Genomic DNA, 26,621 nt, shown 5'->3' with positions numbered 1-26,621 from the left:
ATCCAGCATTCATATGGGAGAATCTTTTTATATCAGCGTATTCACATGTTGGCAGTATATTATGATATATATATATCGCAAAAAGAAAGAAAGAAAAGAGACTGATCTTTACTCCTTAACTGAGAGACTGTGATGAGCAGTAAACAAGCAATGCTGTGTCTCAAAACTTCATAAACTGCCTACCTAGAAAAAATAAAAATTATTAGGACAAATAACATTTGGGCATCATAGGCCTGATCTCGAAGGAAACAGGGAATTAGTCTTCTGGTTCTGACGTCACACCTGCACCACTTGGTAAGTCCCGCCCTACATCTTTTCTTGTTTGAGAAAGCAGACTCGGATATACATCAAAACTTCATTTAATGCTTTAAAACGTTAAAGGGGGGGTACAATGGTGTTTCATGTATTCAGAGTTGTTTACAGTGTTAAAGAGATGGATTCTCATGCTTAACATGGCCAAAGTTTTAAAAAAATATTTTGGACGAATAACGGAGAATTTCTGTGCCGAAAATCTTACTTCCGGGTTGGTACAAGTTTCGGCTGGGTTTTTTTCGACCGTGGATCTAATGACGTAGACCAGAGTGGAACTCCTTATATGAGCATTTCTCCCGGAAAAGCGCGGCCGCGCACACGTCGACTAGAGGAGAGCGAGACCACGCACATCAACGCGCTTCAACAGGAAATCATCGGCAGCGCTGCATAGTGTCTCCAAAGTGTGTTTTTGGATGTGAGGGAAAGCTTCCCAAAGAACCCAGCGTTAGGAACAGTGGATGCAGATTGTTGTGTAGTTATGTAGACTGTTTGTTCCCTGCATTTAGACGATGAATGTTTTATAAACAAAGCCCAGATCGACGGATTCTCTCTATGGCTCTGGCTTCGCCCACACGGCTCGCCTCCAGACGCTCGGGTTTTTTCGGAAAGACTCGGTACAGCCTATCTTTAAACTAAAGAAACTAATAAAACTAAAGACTTTTTGGAGATATGAAGGATGCAATTACTACTCTATAGGTACTCAAGATTAACAGGAGATTGAGTGAAAATGAGCATTTCACCCCCCCTTTAAACAATAACTCAGTTTAGATATGGATTACTAACACACTGTTTACTGCACAGTATAGCCTACACTGCATAATGTCTACTACTTTAAAAAAATGACATGAAATAGTTATATACAACAACAAACAATTTAAATGTTATCATGCTATATCACTGTCACATGACCTTTTAACAAAGCATGTGTGTTTATTCAGAAAGTGGCTTCCAGTTATCATTCCGGATATAAAAAACTATTATTTAGCATAAACATTTCTTAACAGCTATCTCTTCAAATGAAATGTTTAAAATTGTGTCACACAAGGTTCTTTTGTGATTCTGGAAATGGAAGGTCAAGTACCGTAGATTCAAGTGCACTGCATTGTGGGATATAGTATTCTGTGTAGTTAGTATACTGCACATTTGTATTACAAAATAATTACAGGTTTTGAGACACAGCCTGTGAGGTCAGCCTGTTCATGCAACACAACAACATAAGCAAATGTCGTCGTCTTATCTTACATCTCTCGTTTCATTTTGTCGTGTACTAAGTTAAAAACTGCAACACTAACTCACACTACATTAGCGTGAATGGCGACCACGCTGGATTGACAGGACATGCCGCTATAGGCTACTATAAACAAGAGCAAATAATAGGCGTGTGATGAAATTTATTATGGATGGATGCAATTAAACCACAAAATCAAAAGTGAAGCATAAACTCTTCAGCACTGGTAAGGTCTGAAGGATGAGTATCAATGGTTTCAGAGGTGTCAACACACTCACCTAATGTCTTTATGTATGTGCTGTACGTCGCTCCGTCAGTACGACACCACGCTCGCTGCTTCCCGGGTCCTAAAGCCCTCCGAGTCTGATTCATAAATTTCCTGACAGGAAGATATTGTGGACACGCTGCAATAATATATGAGGAAAAGCCCTCACAAAAACTACTATACATTATTAAATTCATATTCAATTTTAGCATAAGAAAACAAGGATATGAGTAAAACAAATATGGCGTCTACTTTATTAGGGCGCCAAATGATTGCCCATTGTATCATAACATTCGATACATACACACCAAAACATTGTGTTATGGTAATATAAAAAAAGAGAAAAAGACAATCCTGTTTTTAATGTATGTGTGGCAGATGTAAATGTTGGTCGTTTAAAATTTACCATCAAATTTACCAACCAGTCAAACTGTAAAATATTATATGATCAATAAGTTATGACAAAATGTTTTTTTTACACTGCATTAACTCATCAAAATAAGTTCCTACTAACTTTTTTTTATTAAGTTGTAGAGTTTTAAAATCTTTTTATTAAGATTCAACTCTCATTTATAGTCAGTTTAATGTAATTTAAGTTGAAATGACTTAAACATCCAAGTTGGTTGTACTTATAAATTTAAGGCAGCAACTTTTATTTATTTTTTACAGTGAGTTAAAGCCGCCGTGGTTAACGATTGTTTGCAGTCCTCGTGTTGGATCCATCTCAAGAGAAGCAACAATAAATGAAAACTCACACTTTACATCAATCAACCTTTATTTGTTTGATGGTTAATATTCAACATTTACAAATAAAAACTTTAGTTGCAACATTCAAAGCTATGAACTGGTTACATTTTCATATAAACACCTTTTGTACAAAATCTGTAACACAGGCTATATGGAATACTTTCATCCCATTGTATGATATAAAGTACAACTTTACAAGTTCAAAAAATTGAACAGAAAGAGTATAATCCATAAAAAGGAGAGTGAAAGGAGAGAAGAGGAGAGGAGAAATACAAGCGTCCTACGACTTGACCATTGGCAATCCATCGAAATTACAAAACATGATTGCCTGAAATGAGCAACTCTCGTAAAACATGGGAATATGAGAACATTTGCTGCAAAGCCGTTAATAAAATAGGGAACAAACGAATCGGTGCCCATCTGTAAGAATTGTGTCACTGTTCCAGTTTGATTATTCGTGCTTCAAATGTTTTAGGTTGCCAAAAAAATACAGCACTTTGTACTTTGTATTTATCTACAAAAATGCAATAAAATAACAGGGGACATTTTTGCTATGAACAATTTTTATAAAATGCAGAATTGCCCACGTGACTCGCGAAGGCTGTTGCGTGTTTTTGAAGTTGTATTGCCACAACTAAACACATCAAATTATCCATTATTTATTAAAAGAATTGTGGGCTTTCAAGCTGGCAGTGAAAAAGCTGTTTGTTACTATCAATTTGACATCAAAATGTGGCAACGTTTCTCTTTTCTTTTGAAACGCAACTTCTTAAATCAGCCGTTTCATTGAACGTTTGCTGGCTTTGTTAGCAAGATGAATGTTTTGATGTTTTAAGTTAATTATCCATGGTAAAAATTACACATGAAATGATTTATTTGAATGATTAAAAGAAATTTTCAATGAAAATATGGTGCACTTTAAAAAAAAAAAAAAAAACAATATAAAAGATAAAACCAATATAAAAGAAAATCAATTCCACACAGCATTTCCTAAACATTGTGTTTATCATCAATGACCTAAAGTCCAAATAAGAGGCCAAATTGAATTCCTGACCTCAATGTCGGATTTAACATTTAAAGGAGAAAGAAACACAGATTTGATCTAGCCAATATTGTTCGGAAGAGACTGCGGCGACACAACCCGATTTGGGATCTGGCTGCTGGGAAAAGTCATCTCGGAACTAGACGATGTTTGTTTCTATCACTCTTTGCAAACTACAATGGTTATATTGCTTTGTACTGCTCATGCCCCATGCAGTCTTGATCTACGCCTCTGCACACGGTTTAAGAAGCACATTGTTGAGCACTAGCGGTCACGCTAACTTCAGGTAAGCTTTCCTAACTACTCTCACTGACAAAGAAGTTAATACTGTTTGCATCTTTGGCACAAAACTCGGAGACCACACAATTTCATCACATGGCACATTTAAACGGTCAGGCAGTTTTCGGTAGATACGAGGCTACATTAGAAAAAAAACCAAACACTAAGAAATATGTAGCACCTTTTAGCCATTCCGGAAAAGTACAAAGCGGTTAAAACGGGATGCAGGTCTAGCTGCACGCCTCGGTTCGTGTAAGACCAAAACAAAAAAACTGCCATAGTGTGGAAAGAAAAGCTGTACAACACTGATTTCGTACTTCTATCAAAAATACCTTGCTAGCAATATGTCTCAGTGCACTCTAAATGGGATATGGACCTGCCAGATCTTCAGATTTTTGCTGTAAATTACATGCCGTTTCAAAAGCGTTCATAATCTCTTCAAGGCTTTTCCAGAACATTATCGTTTCCAGCTGTAACTGCATATCAGAAGGACTGTGTCCGGTTCAGTTCATCGGTGAAGAGCGTTTCTGAGCTGCACTTCCACAAAATAGTCACCAAATATGCAGCTGTAAAATGAAATTGAGATTATCTACTTAATATCAATGAACAAAAAAGAAAAAGGAAAACATTCATCGTGGGTGCATTCCGATTTACTTTCATTTCGATTATAGAATATAAATCGTTAAATTAACCAAAATGTATGGAGGACTAAGAGTGAGATATAATAAATAAATCTTTAGCAAAAATGTCAGTAAATCATGAAATGTGTGTATGTCAATGAATACATAGAAGTCCAAAGGATTTATTTATGTAATAAAATTATTTAATAAATACAATTATATATCTATATATTTTATATATATATATATATATAAAATAGCATTAATACCATATCGGTATCGACCGATATATGTTAATTTTTAATTTTGTCGTTATCGGCCCAATAAGAAAATTTACCCAATATATTAAAGCTGATAAATAATGGATTATTTCCTTCAGCTGAGACACATCAGATGCACACTGTTCGACATTATGGTTTTGAATAGCTTGAAATATGATCGGAAAACTTCAAAAAGGAAAATAATTTCAAAAACGAAAAGTCTGTCATATAGGCTACATAAAATCATAATGAGAACATGCTTGGGATTTTAATGGTGAGACTTTTGCTTTTGTAATTAGGCTTTCAAAAAATTATCTAAATATTTATTGACCTTATTTGTTTAAAAGATTCAAAAGATAGTTCTATAATTCTCTTTATTTATGAATTGTATAAATAAAGCATGAAATATGTCAATAAATAAATAACTTTTAAATTCAACTTTTGGATTTGGACTTTGAATTCATTACCTTTTTTTATTTGGCATTTATTGATGTATGTATTGACATAGACGTATTTATTCATTGACACTCTTATTTAATAGATTTGAAAGATTTATTTATGAATATGCCACTCCCTGTCCTTCACATAAATGCACCTCCTTGCATTTGAAAACATTCCCAATTATGATACATAGCCTACAGTAATTTTACAGCAAACAACTGCTAAAAAAATGCAGCTTAGTCCCAGTTTGCGTTTACCGCAGACACACTACAGCTGAGAGACCTTCCTCGGGGTGGGCCGGTGGCGCGGTTCGGAATTAATTCGCTGTGTGCGGTTCAGTTGGGGTTTCGCGGTCAGGCTGGGGTTGTCGGTACTGGGCGGCACTGATAGACTGTGAGGCAGTGGCGTCGCTCGCCGGGGATTGTTCCGTTCGTAGACGCTGTAGGGAGGAGGAGTCTTGCTGCCCCGCCGAATGGGCATGTCCATGGGAACGGCGGGGGGCAGAGGAGGGTCGGGCGGCGGGAGGTCGATCCCACACGTTTCAGAGACGCTGCAGCGGCTGAGGGACGAGATACCGCTGCTGTAGCTGCCAGAACGGGCAGGGGAGTGAGATGCCAGGCTCCCCATTGGCAAGCCATCGGTCGGGGAGGGCGTGAGGGGCGGCACCATTGACTGCAGAGCAAAATCAAGCACAATCAACTCATGTTCACACGTCAGTTTAAAATATCCCCGGCGTGAGTTTTTTAAAGCGACCATTATTTTAGAACGTATCACCTTATTATTTCCATGTCAAGCTTGTCGTGTGACACCGCAGCCACAGTAGAGTGCGGGTTTCGGGAGTAAAAGCTCCATTCATTTTCTCCATAGGAAAACTGATTTTAAACGATAACTTTAAAACCTTTAAAAGACAGCCCTACTGTGAGCTACGATGTTGTTAATCTATGGTTTTTGCTTCTGCTGAAGCCATCAAGCCTGCATTATTTCAGCTCATTTTGTACAATAATCATGTTGAACATACATTACCCATGATGCTGTATAGAATCAGAGAGTTGAAAAAAAGCAACATGCACCAAAATAGCTCTTTAGCTCTGCTTTCTCACATGAAATTCGATTTTGCAATGCTTCATGGGATTTTAGTTCTTTCCTCCACTAAAGCCGTTAAGTACACTTTGTCTTTTTGTCTGATATTCAAAAACTTGTTTACTTTGTTGTGATTCACCTTGTAGATGACTGGCTTGGCTCAGCGCTCATAACTCTTTAATAAAGACTTTTTTTTTTTAAATCCCTATGGGAAAAATGAATGGAAGAAAAACTTCCGGAACTATAGCGCCACTCTATAACGCTGTATGACTGATATACCAGTTTAATTCCATTTTTTATTCAAAGTATTTCATATTTATTCAAAATAAAAAACTAGAACATTTTAGTATTGTAATTTTACAGTTGTACTATAAAATTAAATATTTTTTAATTATTTTTTATTAAATACTCAATTTCTTTACAGTACGTTTACAATATTTTGTTTAATATATTATTTAATAATAATAATTATTATTATTATTGTTTTATACTTAATTAGTCAAAAGCCATGTGTTTTTTTGAATGAACCTTTGCAAACTCAAGTGGAGAGATATTTTTGTAAACTCTGTTAACTTCATGGTTACTGAAAGGGGTTTGAGTTAGTTATTGTAAAGACTAAACAAGTGTGAATGCCCAAATAAATAAATAAATAAATCGTTCAGCCCTAAAAGGATGGTTCATATAGTAAAAACTAATATTCTAGCTTTTTAATTTATTTTTTTAAATCACCCCACTCATTCTCGAATGATTAATTCTTTCCAAATATAGTTATTCAGGTAATCTGGTAAACATTCCGGTATTTCTTTGCAATATACAGTATATCGCAGAAATAGAAAATATCGCAATGTCATTTTTCCCAATATTTAGCATAAAGGAATCACCTTCTGAGGGGAACGGGCGGTCGGCATGGGAGACAGTGACCTCACGTTCTTGCACAGAGATCCTATTCAACACACACGCGCACACACACAGGAACAAAAGGACATGTCATTGAGCTGTACATAACCGATTCAAGTGTAACGGGTGTATTATATCTCACAGCAGAAAGCTGCATTACCTGTCTCAGGTGTGGGGAGATTGGCTTCACACCGTGGTAATGGTGAATCCACTGGTATTTGGAACGGAATCATCCTCTGCAAGGGATATAAAAGATATAAATCTCAGTGAATCCGCTACACCTTCTATGGGTCTTTCTCTCTGGATGTTTACTGAACACTGAGCGCTGGACTTTTAAAAACAACATGAAAGCAAAATGGACTTTACTTTAATAATAAATGTAACAGATTTTACCGGTGTAACAGTGCACAGTACTTTAAAGATTTTTTTGTGTAGGAATTTATACTTAATATTTATATATTCATATTTATAATCTTTACAAAAAATCTAAATTATAAATAAATCATATATAATAAGATATGACATAATATAATATACATCTATATTATTTTTTACATTATATAATGCATAAAGTAATTATTAATTACTATTCCCAATAAATTATTTTTAATGCTTAATATAGTTTAAATTATTATTTATACTATTTACATACAAAAAATCTAAATTATAAATAAATTATATATAATATTTATACTATATAGTGCATATAGTAATTATTAATTACTATTTTCAAGAACTTATTTTTTAATACTTAATATAGTTTAAATTATTATTAATAAATAATTTACAAAATGTATAAATAAGTTATAAATCATAATATATGACAATATAATATACATTTTTATTATTTTTACATGATATAATGCATAAAGTCATTTTTAATGACTTTTTCAATATTTAATTAAATAACAATTTTCTTATTTTCTTTTCTGCTGTATTGTGAACAGAACAAGTAATACACAGTATTTAATACATAATAAATGTTTAGAAAAAAATATAACTACCATTCAAAAGTATATATATTATTTCAAAAGTTTGGGGTAATATATATATATATATATTCCTACTGAATATTGTGTTTGGCTTGTAATTGTTAAAGCGTGCAGGCACAGCTGCACTGACCTGTGTGTGTTCCAGCGGGCTGGGGAAAATGCCGCTGCAGAGTCTGTCCCGCGGAGAGAGGCAGGCGTTCTCTCTGGAGTGCTTGTGCTTGTCAGACGGCAGTGGAGAAGCTAATGAAGGGGAATAAAGACACGTAGTGCGCGCGTTGAAAGGATACAAAATAACAGAGGAAATGAGGCAATGCTGCAAAATGATGCCAATTATGTTGTGAGGCACGGTAAGTACAGCTTGCTTTCGAGTGCCGTATTGCTTATAGTCTATTGAATTCACTCACCTCTATTGCTGGAGGGTGCAGAGCTGTTCACATTGTGTGAGCCAGAGTGATTTGAGCTGAGACTTGAGGTAGATGGACTTGGCTAGAAAAAATACAACAGATACATCATGTGATTTAGAATTTTTTGTGCAAGGAGCTCATTTAAATGATAAAAATTAATAATAATATAACTCACTTGCATGTTGAAGACCTCATCCGAGCTCTCTGATTGGCCGGTGATGTTGCTCACTTCGTTTGAGGCCTGTGATGACAGTGAGGATGAGGAGTATCGGTTGATGGCTGGATAGCTGAGAGGACTGAAAGGGAATTGAAAGACACAAGAGAACGACTCAGGATAAATTTAGCAAACGTGTGGGTGTGTTCTCGCTGCCAATCTGTCAAACCTGATGCAAAACTTTTGAATTGAGTTCAACTTCTCAAACTACAAAACTTTTTATCTCTGACCTTAAAGGGATATTTCACCGCTGGAAAGATGAACGTGTATTTAAATTGGGTAATTTATGTAGTAGAAATGTGAAATTATTTTAGAAGTTGGTGCCTTCTAGACTGAGAAAAGCCAGAAAATGTATTTTTGGCTCATGTGGATGAAAGACAACAACTCCCAGAATGCACTTGCTTCGCTGCCCTACGAGGCCACTCCCAAGCCACGCCTACCGGTTACAGAGGGCAGTATCGGAAGAAATGATACAAATAGGCTACTAGTTGACTCGAAACTGAAAAGACGCCGTTTTATCGTGAGATCCCCCTATGGGCGGGCTGAAAACATGCGGAACGAGCGCCTACTACTGGCTGTAGTCTCGAGCCTCTGGCCTACAAAGCCTCCGATGACGCAAAATGACGATTTTTGCGTCATCTGAGTTTTTTTCCAGACACACAATACAGAAATCTCTCGTCTCAGGGGGACATGAGGGAGGGAAGCACGGTTTTTCGAAAATACTACCGGGTTTCTACTGATACAAAGCTTAATGCTAATCGGTGAAGTATCCCTTTAAAGCCTTTTATCTTGTATCACAAAAGTCCACAGAAGAACCCTTACAAGAAACATGAGGGTAAGATGACACAAACCTGCGTCTCGCCACGATACGGCCTCCCTCTGGGCTGATGGCATTAGGTACGGGGGTCCTACATGTGCGCGGACTGCCATTGGCAAAATGCAGCGGACTAACTCGCACATAAGCGGGAAACTCTTGTGGCTGGATGACAAAATATAAACTGTTTTAGCACTTGAGTCATTGGTTGAAATTAATACCACCATTTCTGAAAGGTGAAGTGTGTGATTACAGCACCTCTAGTGGCACTAAGCAAATTCACTTTTCAAACGGGTTTCTCAAAATCTGCTATTGGTCAGACAAACTCAGTAGCCCCGCCCCAAACTCATGCCATTGGTTGAGCCAGTGTTGCTATATCAGACTGGTCAGGATTTTCAAACAAACATAAAAATGTACTAGCACTACAGGGACACAGTTAAATTAGTTTTCAGGGAAATCAAGCTACAAATGGCTTGCTTACAGTTGCATATTAAGATATGCATTTTAACATCTTTTTTTTTTTTTTTCACAATTCAGTTTTAAAGACCTGTGAATATGTTTCTATATGTACATGTGTAAAAGCAAACATACTTGAATTCCCAGACTGGAGCGCATTACATGAAATTGGTCAACAAGCTTTTTATGTAACGGCCTCATATCCTGCGGGACGAACTTCTCGTGCACGGCTAAACCAAATTCCAGAATATGAGCCTGTAAACAAGTCAGAGGGAAAATTGTATTATTCTTAGAACAAACTAAATATTTACATACGCAATACAAAAACAGGAAAAATCTCTTAGATATGTATACTCTTTGTATTAATGTTGGTTTCATATGGTTTAAAAAAAATGTTTTACATAATTACTTTTTTTAAACATTTAATTACTAAAAATCATGTGGAATAATTAACAAATAAAAAGTAAAATCTAAAAAATTTTGTTTTGTATTTATTAGTGCTGTCAAAACGATTAATCGCGATTATTCGCATCTAACATAAAAGTTTTTGTTACATAATATATGTGTGTGTGTAAACAAAAACTTTTGTTACATGCGAATCTCAAGTATATACATGTATATATGAATAAATATGTGTATATACTGTATATATACACACACACATATATAATATATAAAAATATAATACACACACACGTAAAAAAAAAATTGTTAGATGCGATTAATTGTGATTAATCGATTTGACAGCACTAGTTTTTATATAAAACATATTTTTCAAAATGAAACTGAATAATAATGACTTGTTAATGCATAAATATCATTTTTGATGAGTTCCTTCTTTCAATGTATTCAAGTCATTGTACTGTATGTATAAATTGAATTTTTAATATATTTGTGAATAAATTAGCAGACAAACAAAATGAGTGTCGCATCATTGACCAAAATAATTATCGGTTTTGTACCTGTTCAAACATCAGTTCCCTAAGACGAGTAATTTTCTCTCCGTCCTCTGGATGATTTGCGATGTAATCTTTCGCGAAGAATGCCTGCGAGTGAAAGTACATAAAGAGATGCGTCCATCATTTGTATTCAGGCAAATTTTTATGAAAAGACGAGTTAATAAATAAACCCCCACATTGAAATTCACTGCATGTCTCACGGCCATTTCTCGCTGTAAACTAACCTGAACTCCTACTCATTTCTCAGAAACCATTACGCAACATTACAATAACGCTGAGAATGTTTCTACGACTCTTGTTAAATCTATCATGCTAATTGTCATGTGTAAGTGACACTATGATCAAGCTTTCATAGAACTGCAGCCCTGTGCTCTGTGGTAAACTCATCATCTGTGGAGTGTGGTGCATGCTGGGATTCAGGAGGACCCCTGCAGTTAACTCTTCCCTTTTAATAGACTTAGTTGAAGCTTACGCTCACAAAAGGCCAGTGCTCAACATGCTGTTGCTTGGCAACTGTCAGAGATACATGCAGCAAACAGTCTTATGAAGTGTGAGGACATAGGGTAGTCATTAAACCTCCACCGAATGCTCTTTCGGAGGGTCTTTCATCTTGCTAAAAGGAATAAGGTGAAATTGGAGTCTTAACACTCAGACCATTAAATCACTTCACAGACAATTCATGTTGTGAAGACCATGAGACAACAACAAAGTCAAGGCATTTTGGACTTCAACGGTTCAAATATTTCAACATTCAGACTGCATGTCATAAACTAAAGCATTGCTGAAATATTTGAAACTCTAGCTTGTAAGCGACAAGCTTTGAGCCCGTGTGGATACTGTAGGTCTTATCAGTTTTGCACAATGGACCACATTATTTTCCCCCATTCTTTTCTACATGTTTTAACCCAACCCAAAGTCCACCTCTAATCTAGGAGAACCAGACTGCCCCTGCTCTCCATCCAGTCCTGTACCTCCTGGTATCGAGCCAGTCCTCCATTGACAGCGGCATCGATGACTCCGTTCAGGCACATGGTGAGCGGGTTGATGTTCAGCATCTGCCTCATCTGACACTGGGCGATCAGCGTTCTCAACTGCAGCGTTTTATTTTCAATCACCTCGCTGGCGTTCTCCAAGGGACTCATCTCCACCTACATCGAAAGCACACTGAGGTTATGATTTCTCTGTTTATGTTTAAATTACTGTTTTGATGGTGGATGCGCCATCTTGGGAGTAGTTACTTTAAATTCGTGACAGTGCTGAAGTGTGAAAACCTTGCGTTTTACAGTACGTGATCAGCCATGTTCGTGATTGATCAAGGACTGAAGTCTACAAGTGTCTTGTAAAATGTTTTTTTTTTAAATTGAAGTTATGACTCACCAATTCCCTTTTCTCAACTTCAAACCAGCGTGAAATGCCAGGTAAACTCTGAGCGAGGGTCAGTGTCGTGCGTTCAACCCACAGGCTCTACAACACAACACAAATAATGGACATCATAAAACTGATTTTCCAAAATGTAATCATTTCAGATTCATCTTGGTGCCCAAGCCTTTAAGCAACATTTTTTTTTTTTAAATAACAGGAAACACACACACAGAAAGACCAATAAAAGGATGGATGGATGGATGGATGGATGGATGGATGGATGGATGGATGGATGGATGGATGGATGGATGGATGGATGGATGGATGGATGGATGGATGGATGGATGGATGGATGGATGGATGGATGGATGGATGGATGGATGGATGGATGGATGGATGGATGGATGGATGGATGGATGGATGGATGGATGGATGGATGGATGGATGGATGGATGGATGGATGGATGGATGGATGGATGGATGGATGGAGTCTACAACACCTTAAACTCATTCTCTTTGTCTTTGGTGCCCTTGTGAAAAGGCCTGTCATAGCGAAACCTCCAGATATGGTTCACTTTGTAGAAGCTCTTGATGTTGTTGGGCACCCCGTCTCTCTGCAGGACGTCCTGGTTTTCAGGGACAGGACTAACGGCATAGATCTGCAGATCTGAATCACGACCAGTTAAGAGCTTACAAAGCATTCAATCTTCACACAATGGTCAGTTCACAATTACAAAAACACACTCACAGAGAGTGCAGTAATCTCACTCTCTCATTTATTTCAAGGTATTATCATCTTATGTTTATAGGACTGAGCAGAAACATCAGAGACAAAGGTCAAACTTAAATGAAACGGAGACTCCTAAACTAGTTTAGTCTCCTAAACTGTAATCGAGCAATATACTACTTTCCTTTGCGCTACTCATGAACTTATGCCACAGATACACACAACTCTCAGATCATTATGAGCTGGTGAAGAGAAGAGGTCATGGAACAGCATGAACCCTGTTCAGATACACATCTGATTAGAAACTCCAACAGTTTACACATCTACCAGCTGCACCATTAGCACTTCTCCACGCTTTAATTGCCCTTATCCTCACACCAGCCCTCATCTACGAACCCTTGAGGAGCAATTTGGCAATCTCAAGAAATTAAATGTGAACTTGCACTTTACCGTTCTGAATAAACAAATCCAATTAATTACAGGACAAACTTTTTCAGACATACAGAGACAGTGGTGTGCTAAGACTTTACAGCACGATTTTCATATTTTAAGATTGAAAATCTGGGACAATTGTAAAACAAACTTTATAAGTACATTGTTTGGAATATTTAATAAAAAAAAAGGTTTATGACTGTTTTAATGTGGCTTTCATTAAGAACAAAATAAATGAAAATACGTAGGTTTTAAAGTGCTTTTTTAAAGGTTCGTACTTTTGTTTTGAAGGTCTCCTACTGTACAATAGGTTTACATTCCTCAAAGGTCAAAAAACACTTGAATTTTCTCATTATACACATTGCAGCATCACCTCTTTTCTCACAGTGTCTGAAATGGTTTGATAAAGGATTCGGTCTCTGAACCAACTCTGCTCTGATTGGTAAGACGGTCCAGTCTGTTGTGATTGGTCTACTGTGCTCTGATTGGACAGATGGCCTAGTGGTCTGTTGTCATTGGTCTACTGTGCTCTGATTGGTCAGACGGCCCAGTCTGTTGTGATTGGTCTACTCTGCTCTGATTGGTCAGACGGCCCAGTCTGTTGTGATTGGTCTTCTCTGCTCTGATTGGTAAGACGGTCCAGTCTGTTGTGATTGGTCTACTCTGCTCTGATTGGACAGATGGCCTAGTGGTCTGTTGTGATTGGTCTACTGTGCTCTGATTGGTCAGACGGCCCAGTCTGTTGTGACTGGTCTTCTCTGCTCTGATTGTTTAGACGGCCCAGTCTGTTGTGATTGGTCTTCTCTGCTCTGATTGGTCAGACGGCCCAGTCTGTTGTGATTGGTCTTCTCTGCTCTGATTGGACAGATGGCCTAGTGGTCTGTTGTGATTGGTCTACTGTGCTCTGATTGGTCAGACGGCCCAGTCTGTTGTGATTGGTCTACTGTGCTCTGATTGGTCAGATGGCCCAGTCTGTTGTGATTGGTCTACTCTGCTCTGATTGGTCAGATGGCCCAGTCTGTTGTGATTGGTCTTCTCTGCTCTGATTGGACAGATGGCCCAGTCTGTTCTGACTAGTCTACTCTGCTCTGATTGGTCAGACGGCCCAGTCTGTTGTGATTGGTCTACTGTGCTCTGATTGGTCAGATGGCCCAGTCTGTTGTGACTAGTCTACTCTGCTCTGATTGGTCAGATGGCCCAGTCTGTTGTGATTGGTCTACAGATTACAGTGCATGTCAGAAACGAAACGCCCATTACCATATCTGAATTCTAGCTTCGGATCTTGTACATAGTGATTCTAACAGTAACAATGTCAGTTTTACCATTTTAAATGGCCTGAAGCCTGAGTCCTCATCCTTTGGAAGTGCATGCAAAGTGGATTTGCTTCCACAGTGCAGAAAACAGCATCTTCTTGACATGTCAACAACATGAACCAAACTCTTCCAGGCCTCAGCTACAACTACAGTGTTTGAGGGCGGGTCAAAGTAGATGTTGTTCGCGAGCATACACTGAACCATTGGTGGCATCATACAAATTTGTTACAAACCTATGTAAGTTTGTGCAGGAAGTAAGACTGGAATTACTGACAACTCGTTTCAGGCAGTTCAGAATCGGTTCTTTCCATTTATCCTACACTTTGATCTTTGCAGACCTTTTACATTCACAAACAGCCATATTTTAGTAAAATCAAGGATACACTGCGCGTCCGCTTGGTGGATGGTCTGGTCGGGTTGGTTGGCGTGCTGCATTGCGATGGCGTGAGGAAACTCGCTGAGCATCCGCTGCTGAAAGGCCTCCAGGCGCTCGTAATCGTTCCCTCGACACACAAACTCTTTATTCTGTTCGGCGGCAGCACACACACAAAGAAATAATGAGGAAAATGGAAGAAACTACACAATACAGACTTTGAGGGACTGAATGTGAATAGAATAAATCTTTCATAATTCAATCCTAATTTATTCTCATTTTCCCTTTCATTGTCATTTAAAACATCTGGTGTAAAAATACAAAGAATAGTATTTGGCAAACCAAATAGCTTAATAAAAAGAAAATGTTGCAAATCATAGATGAATAACAGTGAGATCTGGAAGAAAAGTGCCCCCTAGAGGACATGATGTTGAATTACAGGATAAAGATGACGACATTTTAATATTAGAGGGATAGTTCACCCCAAAATTGAAAAGTTGGCATTATTTGCTCACCCTCATATCATTCAAAACCTGCATGACTGTACGTGTTCCAAAAAACATGAAAGTAGACATTTTGAAATAAATGTAATCATTGTGAGCAAAGATTGTCAAGAGTTTATTTTTGGGTGAACTAAAAATGTATAACCAAGACAATGATATGATATCTGTAAAATATTTACCTAAAATAATAATCCTTTATTATATATTTATATTATATTATATGTGCTAATATATATAAATATAACAAAAATGTTAGAGATTTTTGAATAATTGCAAATAAAACATTGTGACCAGGTACTGTCAAGAAATAAAACGCTGCAAAAACATTTTATGAACAAGACAACACTATCTGAAAAATATTAAAGGAACACTCCACTGTTTTTGAAATAGGGCTTATTCACCTTCTTTTCTACATTTAGATAGGTGGGCAAATGCATTTTTGTCTCAGTGCATGCATTGTTTTAGTTTGACAGGGTCGGCGCTAGCTTAGCTTAGCATAATGAATGGAATCCTTTGTTGCCAGCTAGCATGTGCTGAGTAAAAGTGATATATATAAAAAAAAAAAAACTAATTACTTCTTGTGGCCTGCGTATTCACAACGAGTACAAATAGCGATGCAGATTAACACTAGGCAATTTCCTAGGCAGATATTGACTTATATATTAAGGACTATATTAGGGGGAAGCACAGGTGTGATATCTCTGCACCCAAGTAGCAGTGCTTCGCCTGTGCTTCCCCTTAATATAGTCCCAAGTCAATATCTGCATAGGAAATCGCCTAGTGTTAATCTGCATCGCTATTTGTACTCGTTGTGAATACGCAAGCCACAAGAAGTAATTAGGTGAGTTTTTATTACTTTTACTCAGCACATGCTAGCTGGCAACAAAGGATTCCATTCATTATGCTAAGCTAAGCTAGCGCCAACCCTGTCAAACTAAAACAATGCATGCACTGAGACAAAAATGCATTTGCCCACCTATCTAAATGTAGGAAAGAAGGTGAATAAGCCCTATTTCAAAAAACGGTGGAGTGTTCCTTTAAACTTCAATAATAAGCCTTTATAGTATATTATATTATAATTTTTTTTCGGGTGGTGATCTATTGCTTAAAAACATATTTAAAACAGTTAATTAACAAGACGACATCTGTAAAATATTTACCTAAAATAATAATAATTAATATTATATTATTAATAGTATGCTATATATATATTAATACAATATAAATATGCTTAAAGAGTACCCTTAAAAAGAAGGGGAACTTCTTTCCGTAGAATCCGACTCTGAAGAACTCTGGCTCGAGACGCTGCTGGTTCATTATTTTGTCATAAAAAGAGGCTTCCATCATCTATCAAGAACGCAAATAAAACAGACCATTGAGCACAATGTAACACAAACAACTGTTAATATGACAAATCACTGCCACAATCTGTGAAGCAATCGACTGTGTAACAGAATAAACAAAAAACAAATGGGGAAGTTTAACAGTCGAAGCCAAACGCCTCATTAGGATAACAATTGGCCATAAGTATAATGAGCATACTGTAATAACAACTCAATCTAGTTCAAATAATTGCTGTATTTAAAGCCACCGCAAACAAAAAGCAGACGTTTGAACTGCAGATTAGGGTGTACAAAAATCAAAAATGACATGCATACTATAAACGGGAAATACTCACCCTCATTTTGCTGAGGTTCCTGTAGTCATAATACGTTTCGTACTGATTGGCCAGTTCTCGACACAGTATGATGCAGTTTTCCCAGCACTGGAAGGAAGAGTTTGGATGTATTTTTGGATGTATTTATTTGTTATTTTTATGTACAGGACTTTGGTACCCATTGTGGTTTTTGAAAGTGCTTTAGAAATAAAGTTGAGTTGAGTTTTAAATAACAATAATACTTCATACATTAAAGTATATTTTTAGATCTAAACAAGGACCCCTGCTCTTTTCAAAGAGGCGAGTCATTGCAGCTATAAGTTTCGGCCACAAGATGGCAGTGTGTGGAAAGAAAAGAACAACTCTTATGTGACAGTAGCTGATCATCAGCCATTTGTTATTGGAAATAAAGGATTTCCAGTCACACTGTCTCTGCAAATATCTGCCCAGATCCTTCAACGTTCAGCGTTATTAGTCACGTGAATGAGTTTATGGTGGGTGGAGTGCATCTTAAAATGAGAGATGGACTCACTTTCCCTCTGTCAAAATTGTGTATGATGGTGAGATGGAGGCATTCCTTCCTCTGCCACTCGCTCTGCATGGGGTACGTGAGAAACTCTCTGAGAGGCCTTTCAGTCCACTCCAACAGCTCGTCGTACAGCAGGAGGGTATACGACGCCTCTGCAACACATTCACACGCATCTTTTAAAACTGAATATTAAAAAAAAAAATGTATCATTATTATTATTATTATTATTATTATTATTATTATTATTATTATGCAACACAGATACACCGATCATAAAAATGGATAATTAAAAAATAATTTAACAAAATAATTGTAAAAAATATATGTATTATACAAATTATTATTATTATTATTATTATTATTATTATGCAACACATAGTTACATAGATCATAAAAAATACATTTAAAAAGTATTTATAATACAAATTATTATTAAAAATTATTATCATTATTATTATTATTATTATTATGCAACACAGATACACCGATCATAAAAATGGAAAATTAAAAAATAATTGAACAACAATTTAAAAAATATATGTATTATACAAATTATTATTATTAGTAGTAATATTATTATTATTATTATTATTATTATAATGCAACACACAGTTACATAGATCATAAAAAATACATTTAAAAAGTATTTATAATACAAATTATTATTATTATTATGTAACAGTTACACAGATCATGTCAAATTGAAAAAAAAAATTATACAAATTATTATTACTATTATTATTATTATTCTGTAACAGTTACTCAGATCATATTTAAATTAAAACAATTATAATTATACAACATATTATAAAAAAATATTATTATGCAACACAGTTGCACACATCATAAAGACATTTACAATAGAAATTTTTTACAATAGAAAGTATTATGCAAAATAGTTACACATCATTAAAAAAGTAAAAAAAACTATTATCATTATGCAATAGTTACACGGATCATAAATTGAAAATTACAAAACATATTTGTAATATAAAATATTCTTCTTCTAATTATTATTATTATTATTATTATTATTATTATTATTATTATTAAACAGTTGCATAAAATTAAAAAAAAATATTTTTTCTTATTAGAAAATTATATTTAAAAAATAAATAATATTAATTATAAAAAAATAGCATACATTTAAATAATTTAAAATTAATTGGAGCAGAAATTACCACATATTTTGATCAGAGGTAGGATACAGTGCAAAAATTAACATAATCAATATACTGTCAAATAAAAAGGATACAGATTAATACAAATATATTGAGCAATTATTACCGGTGTGATTTTGTGCCTTCAGGTGCAGCTCATAGAGCTTGTGAATATAACGGATGTACATTTCTTCTTTATTCAACTCAGTTTTGTAGAAGTTCTAAAAAGAACAGGGCAATATAAGCAGAACATCCTTTTTTTCTGAAGCTCATCTCAATATTCAATGTTAAAATGTTCTCTGATCTCAAGTAAAGTAACATATAAATTATAATATATGACAAAATATCAGTAATATCCAAACTAACCAGAAGGTTGACTGTACATCCCATCGTTTTCCCATCAACCTCTCCGATCTTCATGCAGTCCCTGTGAAGAGATGAAGAAACCCGAGTGTGTTTGTACTGTATAGTGTGTGTGGTCTGTGTTTGTGTACAAGTGTGTGCTTTACCTGTAATCTAGCAATCTTTCCATCAACCGTGTGACGGTAGCGATGTGGGAAACGCCACTTTCTCTCCAGGTCTCTCTCTCGATCTTCTTCAGCAGACTAAATCACAGACATGCAGAATTCAGATATATATATACTCATTTAAAACAACGACTGTTGTTCACAGTATTTAATGATGTCTCACCTCGGATATGGACCAAACAACGGAATTCTAATGCAGAAAAACAGAACAAAAATTGACAATATTTTAGTATATTTTAACAGAATATTTTTTTTTTATTATATTTTGAAAGTATTTTGTGATATTTTGTCAATTTAAATCATAATTGGTTAAAAAAAAATTCTATTTAAATATATTTTTAAACGAATTCAAAAGGAGAACAGCATTTTTTAGTATTATAAATGTCTTTACTGTCACTTTAATGCATCCTTCCTGAATAAAAATATTAATTTCTTAAGAATTAGGACTCACATGTTGTTAAAGAGCTCTCTGTAAGTCTCATCTCCTTTGCCCTCTGACATCAGACCTTCTAGTTTGTCTATTAGTTTGGCCTCCACCTTTAGAGACCAATCAAAAATGTTATTCTTAAAGCATTAAATCATAAATAAATCCACTTATAATGTTAGTCAAGGTTTCCCGCACCAAAAACATCATCATATATAAATCATGCATGACCATTCCAGGCTATATTTGCACTTTTTATCATTATATAAAAGGGCTTTCTGCAAGATAATTGAAATAACCAATGAAAAACCCAGACTTGCTGTAAATCATAAATTATATATTAAATTTGACATCCGGCTCAAAATCTTGCTGAAAATCCTTTTCAAATTATGATTCCATTCAAAAAGCGTCACGATCTTAGTAAACAAGCTAGATTTCCTGGCATCCGCAGCGTTTCATAATTCACTGTGACATGAACATCACGCTGCTCTCGCGCGCTGAAACATGTCCGTGTCACTGCGATTCCAGCACCTGTTTGAAGTTGCCGCTCCGCTGCTGTTCGCAGTCCATCATATCGTGAAAAACGGGGATGAGGACGTTCCGCAGATCCATCTGTGGCACCAGAGTCACCTCCATGAACGGGCCGATTAGGGTAGAGATGAGATTTAACTTATATTCACCTGGAAGACACCATAATACATTCACAATCATGTGATCATCCATAAATGAACAATGCTGATTTGTATCGAAAGACGTACCCAAATGCTGCCACATGCTGAAAATCTCACAACCGATCATCACTCTCATGTCACCATACCTTTAAAAACACAAATATAGTCATATTAATTCTGCGCTGATAGAAATCGCATACTTCCCTACTATATAGTAGGCAAAAAACAGTGACAATTCGTGATGTGATTTCGGACGCAGCCAATGTAATGTTACAACGGTTTTCCCATGATGCAACAGTATAAAACTAATTAGCCAATGTACAATAAATCAGCTGCTAGTAATCACGTGTCATTACGCAGAATGTGTTATTTTACACTGTAAATCTTTCAATCTCATTAGGATTCTGATCATATAAAAGAAAGGAACAGGAAGGGGTCTCACTTCTCCAGGACTTTTTTCCTCTTGGAGGGCGGGAACATTTCCAGTTGGAGGCAAGGCTGGTTGATGAATATTATACAGAGATAAAAATAGGACTCCCATACCTACAGATAAAAAGATTAATTAATAATTAAAATGCTGACTACGATTCAACATTTAACGTTTATCATGTTCCCAGGATGCACCAGTCATTTTTGATGTTTGATGAAGAATGGTAATGTGCAGTCGTTAGCCTAAGGAAATATTTTTACTGCATCCGACCTTTAAAAGAGTACTTTTCCTGGTGTGACCTTATGAATTCAAGTTGATTCTGTCATATGAAATATTTTATTTAATTTAGATGTAATTTTTAGGGTATTTGATCAAACATTTTTATAGTGTAGAATGAGAGATCTACTGCTTTCACACGTACACAGTGTACCAGAGACGTCCGAATACATTAACATATTTAATCAAATAGTTAAAGTGACAGGCAATCATTAGTGAATATTATATAGTACATGATAATTTTTCTCTGGTATTCCAGTGAATTTATGGTATTCCATGATTTTAAATGATATTTTTTTTACTTTCTTTAAAAGGTAAGAATGAAGATTTTGTGCAGATGTTTCATTATATTAATTATATAAACTGTAAAAATATTAAATTTGAGAACTTTTGCTGTTCCCTGTGTTCAATTCCCAGGCAAAAGTGTCAGGTGACACTAACATTTGGGGTCGTTTTTGTCTCATGTTCATTAATGCTGCTTTTTTTAATCAAAACACAATAGACACAGTAATATTGTGAAATATTAGAGATGGTCCTCACTGCAGAACACGAAATCCAGGGGGAGGAGTTGGATCCAGATCCAACTCCTCCCACCTTACATATTATACCATACATATATACCTAAACATATATACATATATACCTAAACCTATATACCTAATATATACCTAACATATATACCGAACATATATACCTAAACCTACCCATCTCAACCCCCTGATCCCTAAACCCACCCCTAAACCTACCCATCTCCACCCCCTGATCCCTAAACCCACCCCTAAACCTACCCATCTCAACCCCCTGATCCCTAAACCCACCCCTAAACCTACCCATCTCCACCCCCTGATCCCTAAACCCACCCCTAAACCTACCCATCTCAACCCCCTGATCCCTAAACCCACCCCTAAACCTACCCATCTCCACCCCCTGATCCCTAAACCCACCCCTAAACCTACCCATCTCAACCCCCTGATCCCTAAACCCACCCCTAAACCTACCCATCTCCACCCCTAAATCTACCAATCTCCACCCCTTAGATGTGGATCCAACCCCGCCCCCTGGATCTTGTGGACTGCATTGAGGTGCTACTGAAATATTATAACAATTTAAAACTTAATGTTGAAAAAAGCTTTATATTTTAGTGAAAACCGTGATATTTTTTTTCTTTGCTGAATAGAAAGATCAAAAGAACAGCATTTATTTGAAATAGAAAGCTTTTGAAACATAATATCTTCATGACTCTAAGTATCCAAATCTTACTGAATCCATAAATGGAAAATCTCCTTACCTTGAAGTCAAATTTCTCATTAAGGAAGTTGTTGCGCAGGGTATCAGAGAGATACAAGATGGTGGTAATAATGACGCTAAACACAAACGAAACAGAAACGTCAAGCAATAAAACATTTCTATGGATGAATGAGATTAAATATGAATTGTTTCAAGCCTGGTTTTCCAAGCCCTTACTTATTAGCGACCAGTCGCATGACAGTCCAGTCTTTTGGGAACATATCCTGTCGGATGAGTATTCTGAAGACGGTGAATAACTGCAGGATGAAACTCTGGGAAACCAGTGTGAGAGATCGTACAGTTACACTACAGCAATCACTATTATCACAACTGTGCTCAGGTAATGTTTAGAAAATGATTTTACCGTTAGTTCATCTTTAGTGGGAAATCTGCTGAGAAGCTGTTGGTATTCTTTATCTTTTAGCTGCCGTAGCAACGCGAGTAAACAAGCAACAAATTCACCCTGAAACACGAACACATATGAGTGTTATTCAATATACTGAAATACTTACAACCCCAAGTAAATATAAAAAGGTCAATAGAAGGGTCAGACGCACGGTCACATCCTGGTACTGCAGGCGCAGGGAGGAGGCGGCGGGCTGAGGACGGTTGGTCACTTCCAGTATAGTTCTGAGTAAGACTCCAGACAGACTCTCCATGACCAGATTCACCTCCTCAGACACTCCACACTCCTACGACATCAACAAAAATATTTCATTTTACATTAATTGTGATATATACAAAGTAATATTAAAAAATCTTTAATATCGTCACCTTCCTAAAATAACTGCCTAAGTCACGCCTAAGAAACGAACTAATAAACAGAGATGCGAGTGAATCGAACAGTAAGGAAATGACTGTAGCAGCGGTTCTGACCGTGGCGGGTGTGTTGAGCGTCAGCATGCTGGTGAGGATGTTGGCACACAGAACCAGCTCCTTCTGCTCCTGCAGGTGTGTGTGCAGCAGACGCAGAACTACAGGTAACAGCACACACCTCGACTCTGACGACACACAAACACACGTTAGATTCAAGCATCTTTTAACCCTAGAAAGAGTTCTGCGTCAAAGACTCTAAACTGTTGTACACAATCTACAACATGCCTTCTGTCGTCTGATTGATAGTTTATGCGTTTTAGCAAGTAAAATACCTTTTAATATAACTGTAAAAACGTTCACCAACAGGTTTAAAGGGTTAAACGGCATAGTGTACGCTTGCATTTAGATGGCCTCTAATAGATCTAAACTGGTGCTTTCAGCAATATTTGTTTCATTTTTAAATGCTTTAAATCAGAAAACTGAGTGATCCGGGTTACCCGGGTTGATGTAGAGAGGGCTCTCCACGGTCTTGGCCATGCACTGCAGTTTGACGGCCTGTAGGGGGCAGTCGTTGTGCGTGAGGGCGGGCAGACTGCTCAGCGTGTCACGGGCCAGATTTGCCACCTCTCTCATGCTGAAGATCTTTAGCAGCTCGCAGCACACAGTCGGGAACGATCTCAGGAACACGGCCTGAGAAAATGCCAGTAAACACATCGCGCTAAGTGTTTGTTTAGTACAAAAAACCCCAGTCAAGCTCATTAGGTGGTACCCAAGAGATAACTTTAAAGTCACCATGAAATCAAAATAGACAATTCTTGTTATTTTTTTATGTAATATTGCATAAATACTGCAGCATTTATAATAAATTATGTATCTGTGCACGTCAATATTTAAAAAATTCATGTACCCTCGTAATCTTTAATCAAAATAACTTCTCCCTCTCTTTTGCAGCATCATCTCTTCTCTTCTCTGATGATGTGTTTACCGGAGAGAGGGCGGGATCAACCTGTCACTCAACATGAGATCGACCAATAGCAAACCACAACCATCCAATCAATTTCTGATGGACATTTTCGGGAAGCAGTTTCACTCGAATATATGCCACAATAGGGACCATCGCAACTTGTTTCATGCCGACTTTAATAATATGTGTAATGTGCTGCGGTATGTGTGTATTTTGTGCATTTGTGTCACTGTAATACAACCGCTATCATCTTCCTCCAAACACATTTGCACATTGATTTAGTGGGAAAATGTTCCTCTGGTGCGGTAGGGGACGTCAAACAACAGATGTAAGCGAAGGCACTTATTCACACACACAAATATTGTGGTGACACGAATCTGGCACAGATCCAGTCGCCTGCATGTGCTTTGGATTATGCCGCGGTGTCCAAAGACGCTTTGTTTTCTTGGCTGTGTTAATTGAAATCTGCTCTCTTGCTGGGCTGCCATAACAAGAACAGACTTGTGTGCGAGTTCAGTGTGAGTGAATGTGCGAATGTGCGCGCGCGTCCCCACTGTGCCACCGTTAACGCTCGTCGGAACGAAACGAATCTCTGAAAGAACGGGAGCGGGTCTCTCTGCCCGACGGACACACATGGCTCTGCTGACTCCAAGCTCGCGGGCCGTGACAGTGTGTGGCAGGCTTTTAGCACGCACAGCATGCGTCTCTGTTTGTGTATATCAAGACTGGATTAACTCTCCATGGGCTGACTGAGCTTTGAACGCTGCTATGCTAGCAGAACAAATGTGGGTGGGGCTGAAAAAAAAGTACAGTACTCAATAAACACTTCTAACTTCCTGCTAACTGTCTTCCTAGTGTTCACCTCAGCGGGTTCATCTCAAATCTGACGACGCATACGCATCTTTAATATGGTTTGTTGAAAATAACAACGTGTAAAACAGAGACAGAGTTAGTCTTATGTATTTTTCTGTCGATGGATACACATTCTGACTTCCCCTAAACGTATATGACCAGTCATGTACACCGTCATCACCTGGGTTTTGAACCTGAAGAGCACATGTTGCTATCTGTTTTAAACTAAACTCATTTAAGCCTTGCCAATTTAAACATTCAAGTGCAAGAAGCAGGAAACTCGCTGTGAGAAGATTTGTGCGCGCACTCATCCAAAGCGCGCACACGGAAAGCCGTGGCTCAGACAACGCGCAAATATTGAGTTCTCTTGCGCTTGAAAGGACATATACACACAAAAATTATGTCAACATGCCCGCTTTGGCAAGTATCCTAGCAAACAAAAGTAGGTAATGTCTGAAGTGAACGCAAACAGTCGAGAAAGACGACGCATGTGTATCAGTATCAGTGCAGTGGATCCTTGCATTCATTATGTCTTAAAGTGACAGCAGTGTTTTTCATCAAACAATAAAAGACAAGGATATCACTCACTGCTCTTGACTGAATAGCTTTTATAACTTTAAGAATGATTCATCTTTATTTCATTTCTACAGTGGAATGTTTACATTTGATTACTTAATTCAATTTCTGCACCTGAAAAGCACTGTTTATTTTATTTGTATATTTGCTCTATTATATTTATTTGTGCTGTTGCTTGTGGTTTGATTATTTGTTGTTATTTTCTTTATTTTTATTTGACAGTAGTCTTTTTCCCTGAACAGAGCACATACCGAACCGTACCGAAACAGCGACCCTAAAATCGCGATAAAAACCGAACCGTGAGTAATCTGACTCGTTACACCCTATATCATAATTCAATTCCCTCCAGTTTACAGTTAAGTGATAACCAGATTAGTGCATTCCAAATCATAAATGCACTGAAAATATGTCTGGATCAAAAGTGTCTGGATGGTGTTTCGGCTAAAATTGTCCACAGCCTCTTTCTCAAGGTCAGAGGTCACCAATTAATAGACCATAATCCACAAATCGTTTTAATGCAAACGATTTTTAAAGCAGCATGTGAAACAGGAATAACAATTGCCAGAAACAATGATTTCTATTGGTCCAATTGCTAAAATGTGATTGTTCAGATCTTTGCTGAGAAAAAAAGAAATAAAAGAAACTGGATCTCTTGAAACTGAGCCACTTTAGGTTGTAAAGATGCAATTTTATCTGTGGACCTATTTTTCCAAACGCCTCACACCCGAACTT

General features: G+C 36.9%; 2 protein-coding genes across 2 annotated transcripts in view; both read right to left on the bottom strand.

Annotated features, from left to right (window-relative positions):
* Positions 1 to 1,897, bottom strand: part of immp2l (inner mitochondrial membrane peptidase subunit 2) — a 93,198-nt gene extending 91,301 nt beyond the window's left edge. The window contains exon 1 of the mRNA XM_079859735.1: positions 1,819 to 1,897. The gene's annotated coding sequence lies outside the window, so the exon portion shown is untranslated. The remainder of the gene's footprint in view (positions 1 to 1,818) is intronic.
* A 3,323-nt stretch (positions 1,898 to 5,220) lies between these two features.
* dock4a (dedicator of cytokinesis 4a) overlaps positions 5,221 to 26,621 on the bottom strand; it is a 73,264-nt gene continuing 51,863 nt past the window's right edge. The window contains exons 23-52 of the mRNA XM_079859477.1: positions 23,995 to 24,187; positions 23,558 to 23,682; positions 23,239 to 23,373; positions 23,046 to 23,144; positions 22,859 to 22,953; positions 22,683 to 22,758; positions 21,131 to 21,231; positions 20,776 to 20,834; positions 20,549 to 20,697; positions 20,045 to 20,130; positions 19,757 to 19,783; positions 19,576 to 19,671; positions 19,433 to 19,493; positions 19,194 to 19,287; positions 17,910 to 18,058; positions 17,399 to 17,485; positions 16,963 to 17,067; positions 15,228 to 15,369; positions 12,873 to 13,039; positions 12,388 to 12,474; positions 11,982 to 12,158; positions 11,014 to 11,097; positions 10,187 to 10,306; positions 9,633 to 9,760; positions 8,743 to 8,863; positions 8,568 to 8,649; positions 8,294 to 8,403; positions 7,332 to 7,407; positions 7,156 to 7,217; positions 5,221 to 5,866 (exon numbers count right to left, since the gene is read on the bottom strand). Coding sequence (XP_079715603.1) covers positions 5,462 to 5,866; positions 7,156 to 7,217; positions 7,332 to 7,407; positions 8,294 to 8,403; positions 8,568 to 8,649; positions 8,743 to 8,863; positions 9,633 to 9,760; positions 10,187 to 10,306; positions 11,014 to 11,097; positions 11,982 to 12,158; positions 12,388 to 12,474; positions 12,873 to 13,039; positions 15,228 to 15,369; positions 16,963 to 17,067; positions 17,399 to 17,485; positions 17,910 to 18,058; positions 19,194 to 19,287; positions 19,433 to 19,493; positions 19,576 to 19,671; positions 19,757 to 19,783; positions 20,045 to 20,130; positions 20,549 to 20,697; positions 20,776 to 20,834; positions 21,131 to 21,231; positions 22,683 to 22,758; positions 22,859 to 22,953; positions 23,046 to 23,144; positions 23,239 to 23,373; positions 23,558 to 23,682; positions 23,995 to 24,187 — 3,498 coding nt within the window. The 3' untranslated portion in view covers positions 5,221 to 5,461. The remainder of the gene's footprint in view (positions 5,867 to 7,155; positions 7,218 to 7,331; positions 7,408 to 8,293; positions 8,404 to 8,567; positions 8,650 to 8,742; positions 8,864 to 9,632; positions 9,761 to 10,186; positions 10,307 to 11,013; positions 11,098 to 11,981; positions 12,159 to 12,387; positions 12,475 to 12,872; positions 13,040 to 15,227; positions 15,370 to 16,962; positions 17,068 to 17,398; positions 17,486 to 17,909; positions 18,059 to 19,193; positions 19,288 to 19,432; positions 19,494 to 19,575; positions 19,672 to 19,756; positions 19,784 to 20,044; positions 20,131 to 20,548; positions 20,698 to 20,775; positions 20,835 to 21,130; positions 21,232 to 22,682; positions 22,759 to 22,858; positions 22,954 to 23,045; positions 23,145 to 23,238; positions 23,374 to 23,557; positions 23,683 to 23,994; positions 24,188 to 26,621) is intronic.

Source organism: Squalius cephalus, assembly GCF_949319135.1.
Source record: "Squalius cephalus genome assembly, chromosome: 23".
Classification (NCBI taxonomy): domain Eukaryota; kingdom Metazoa; phylum Chordata; class Actinopteri; order Cypriniformes; family Leuciscidae; genus Squalius; species Squalius cephalus.
This window is presented reverse-complemented; position numbering and strand designations above follow the sequence as displayed.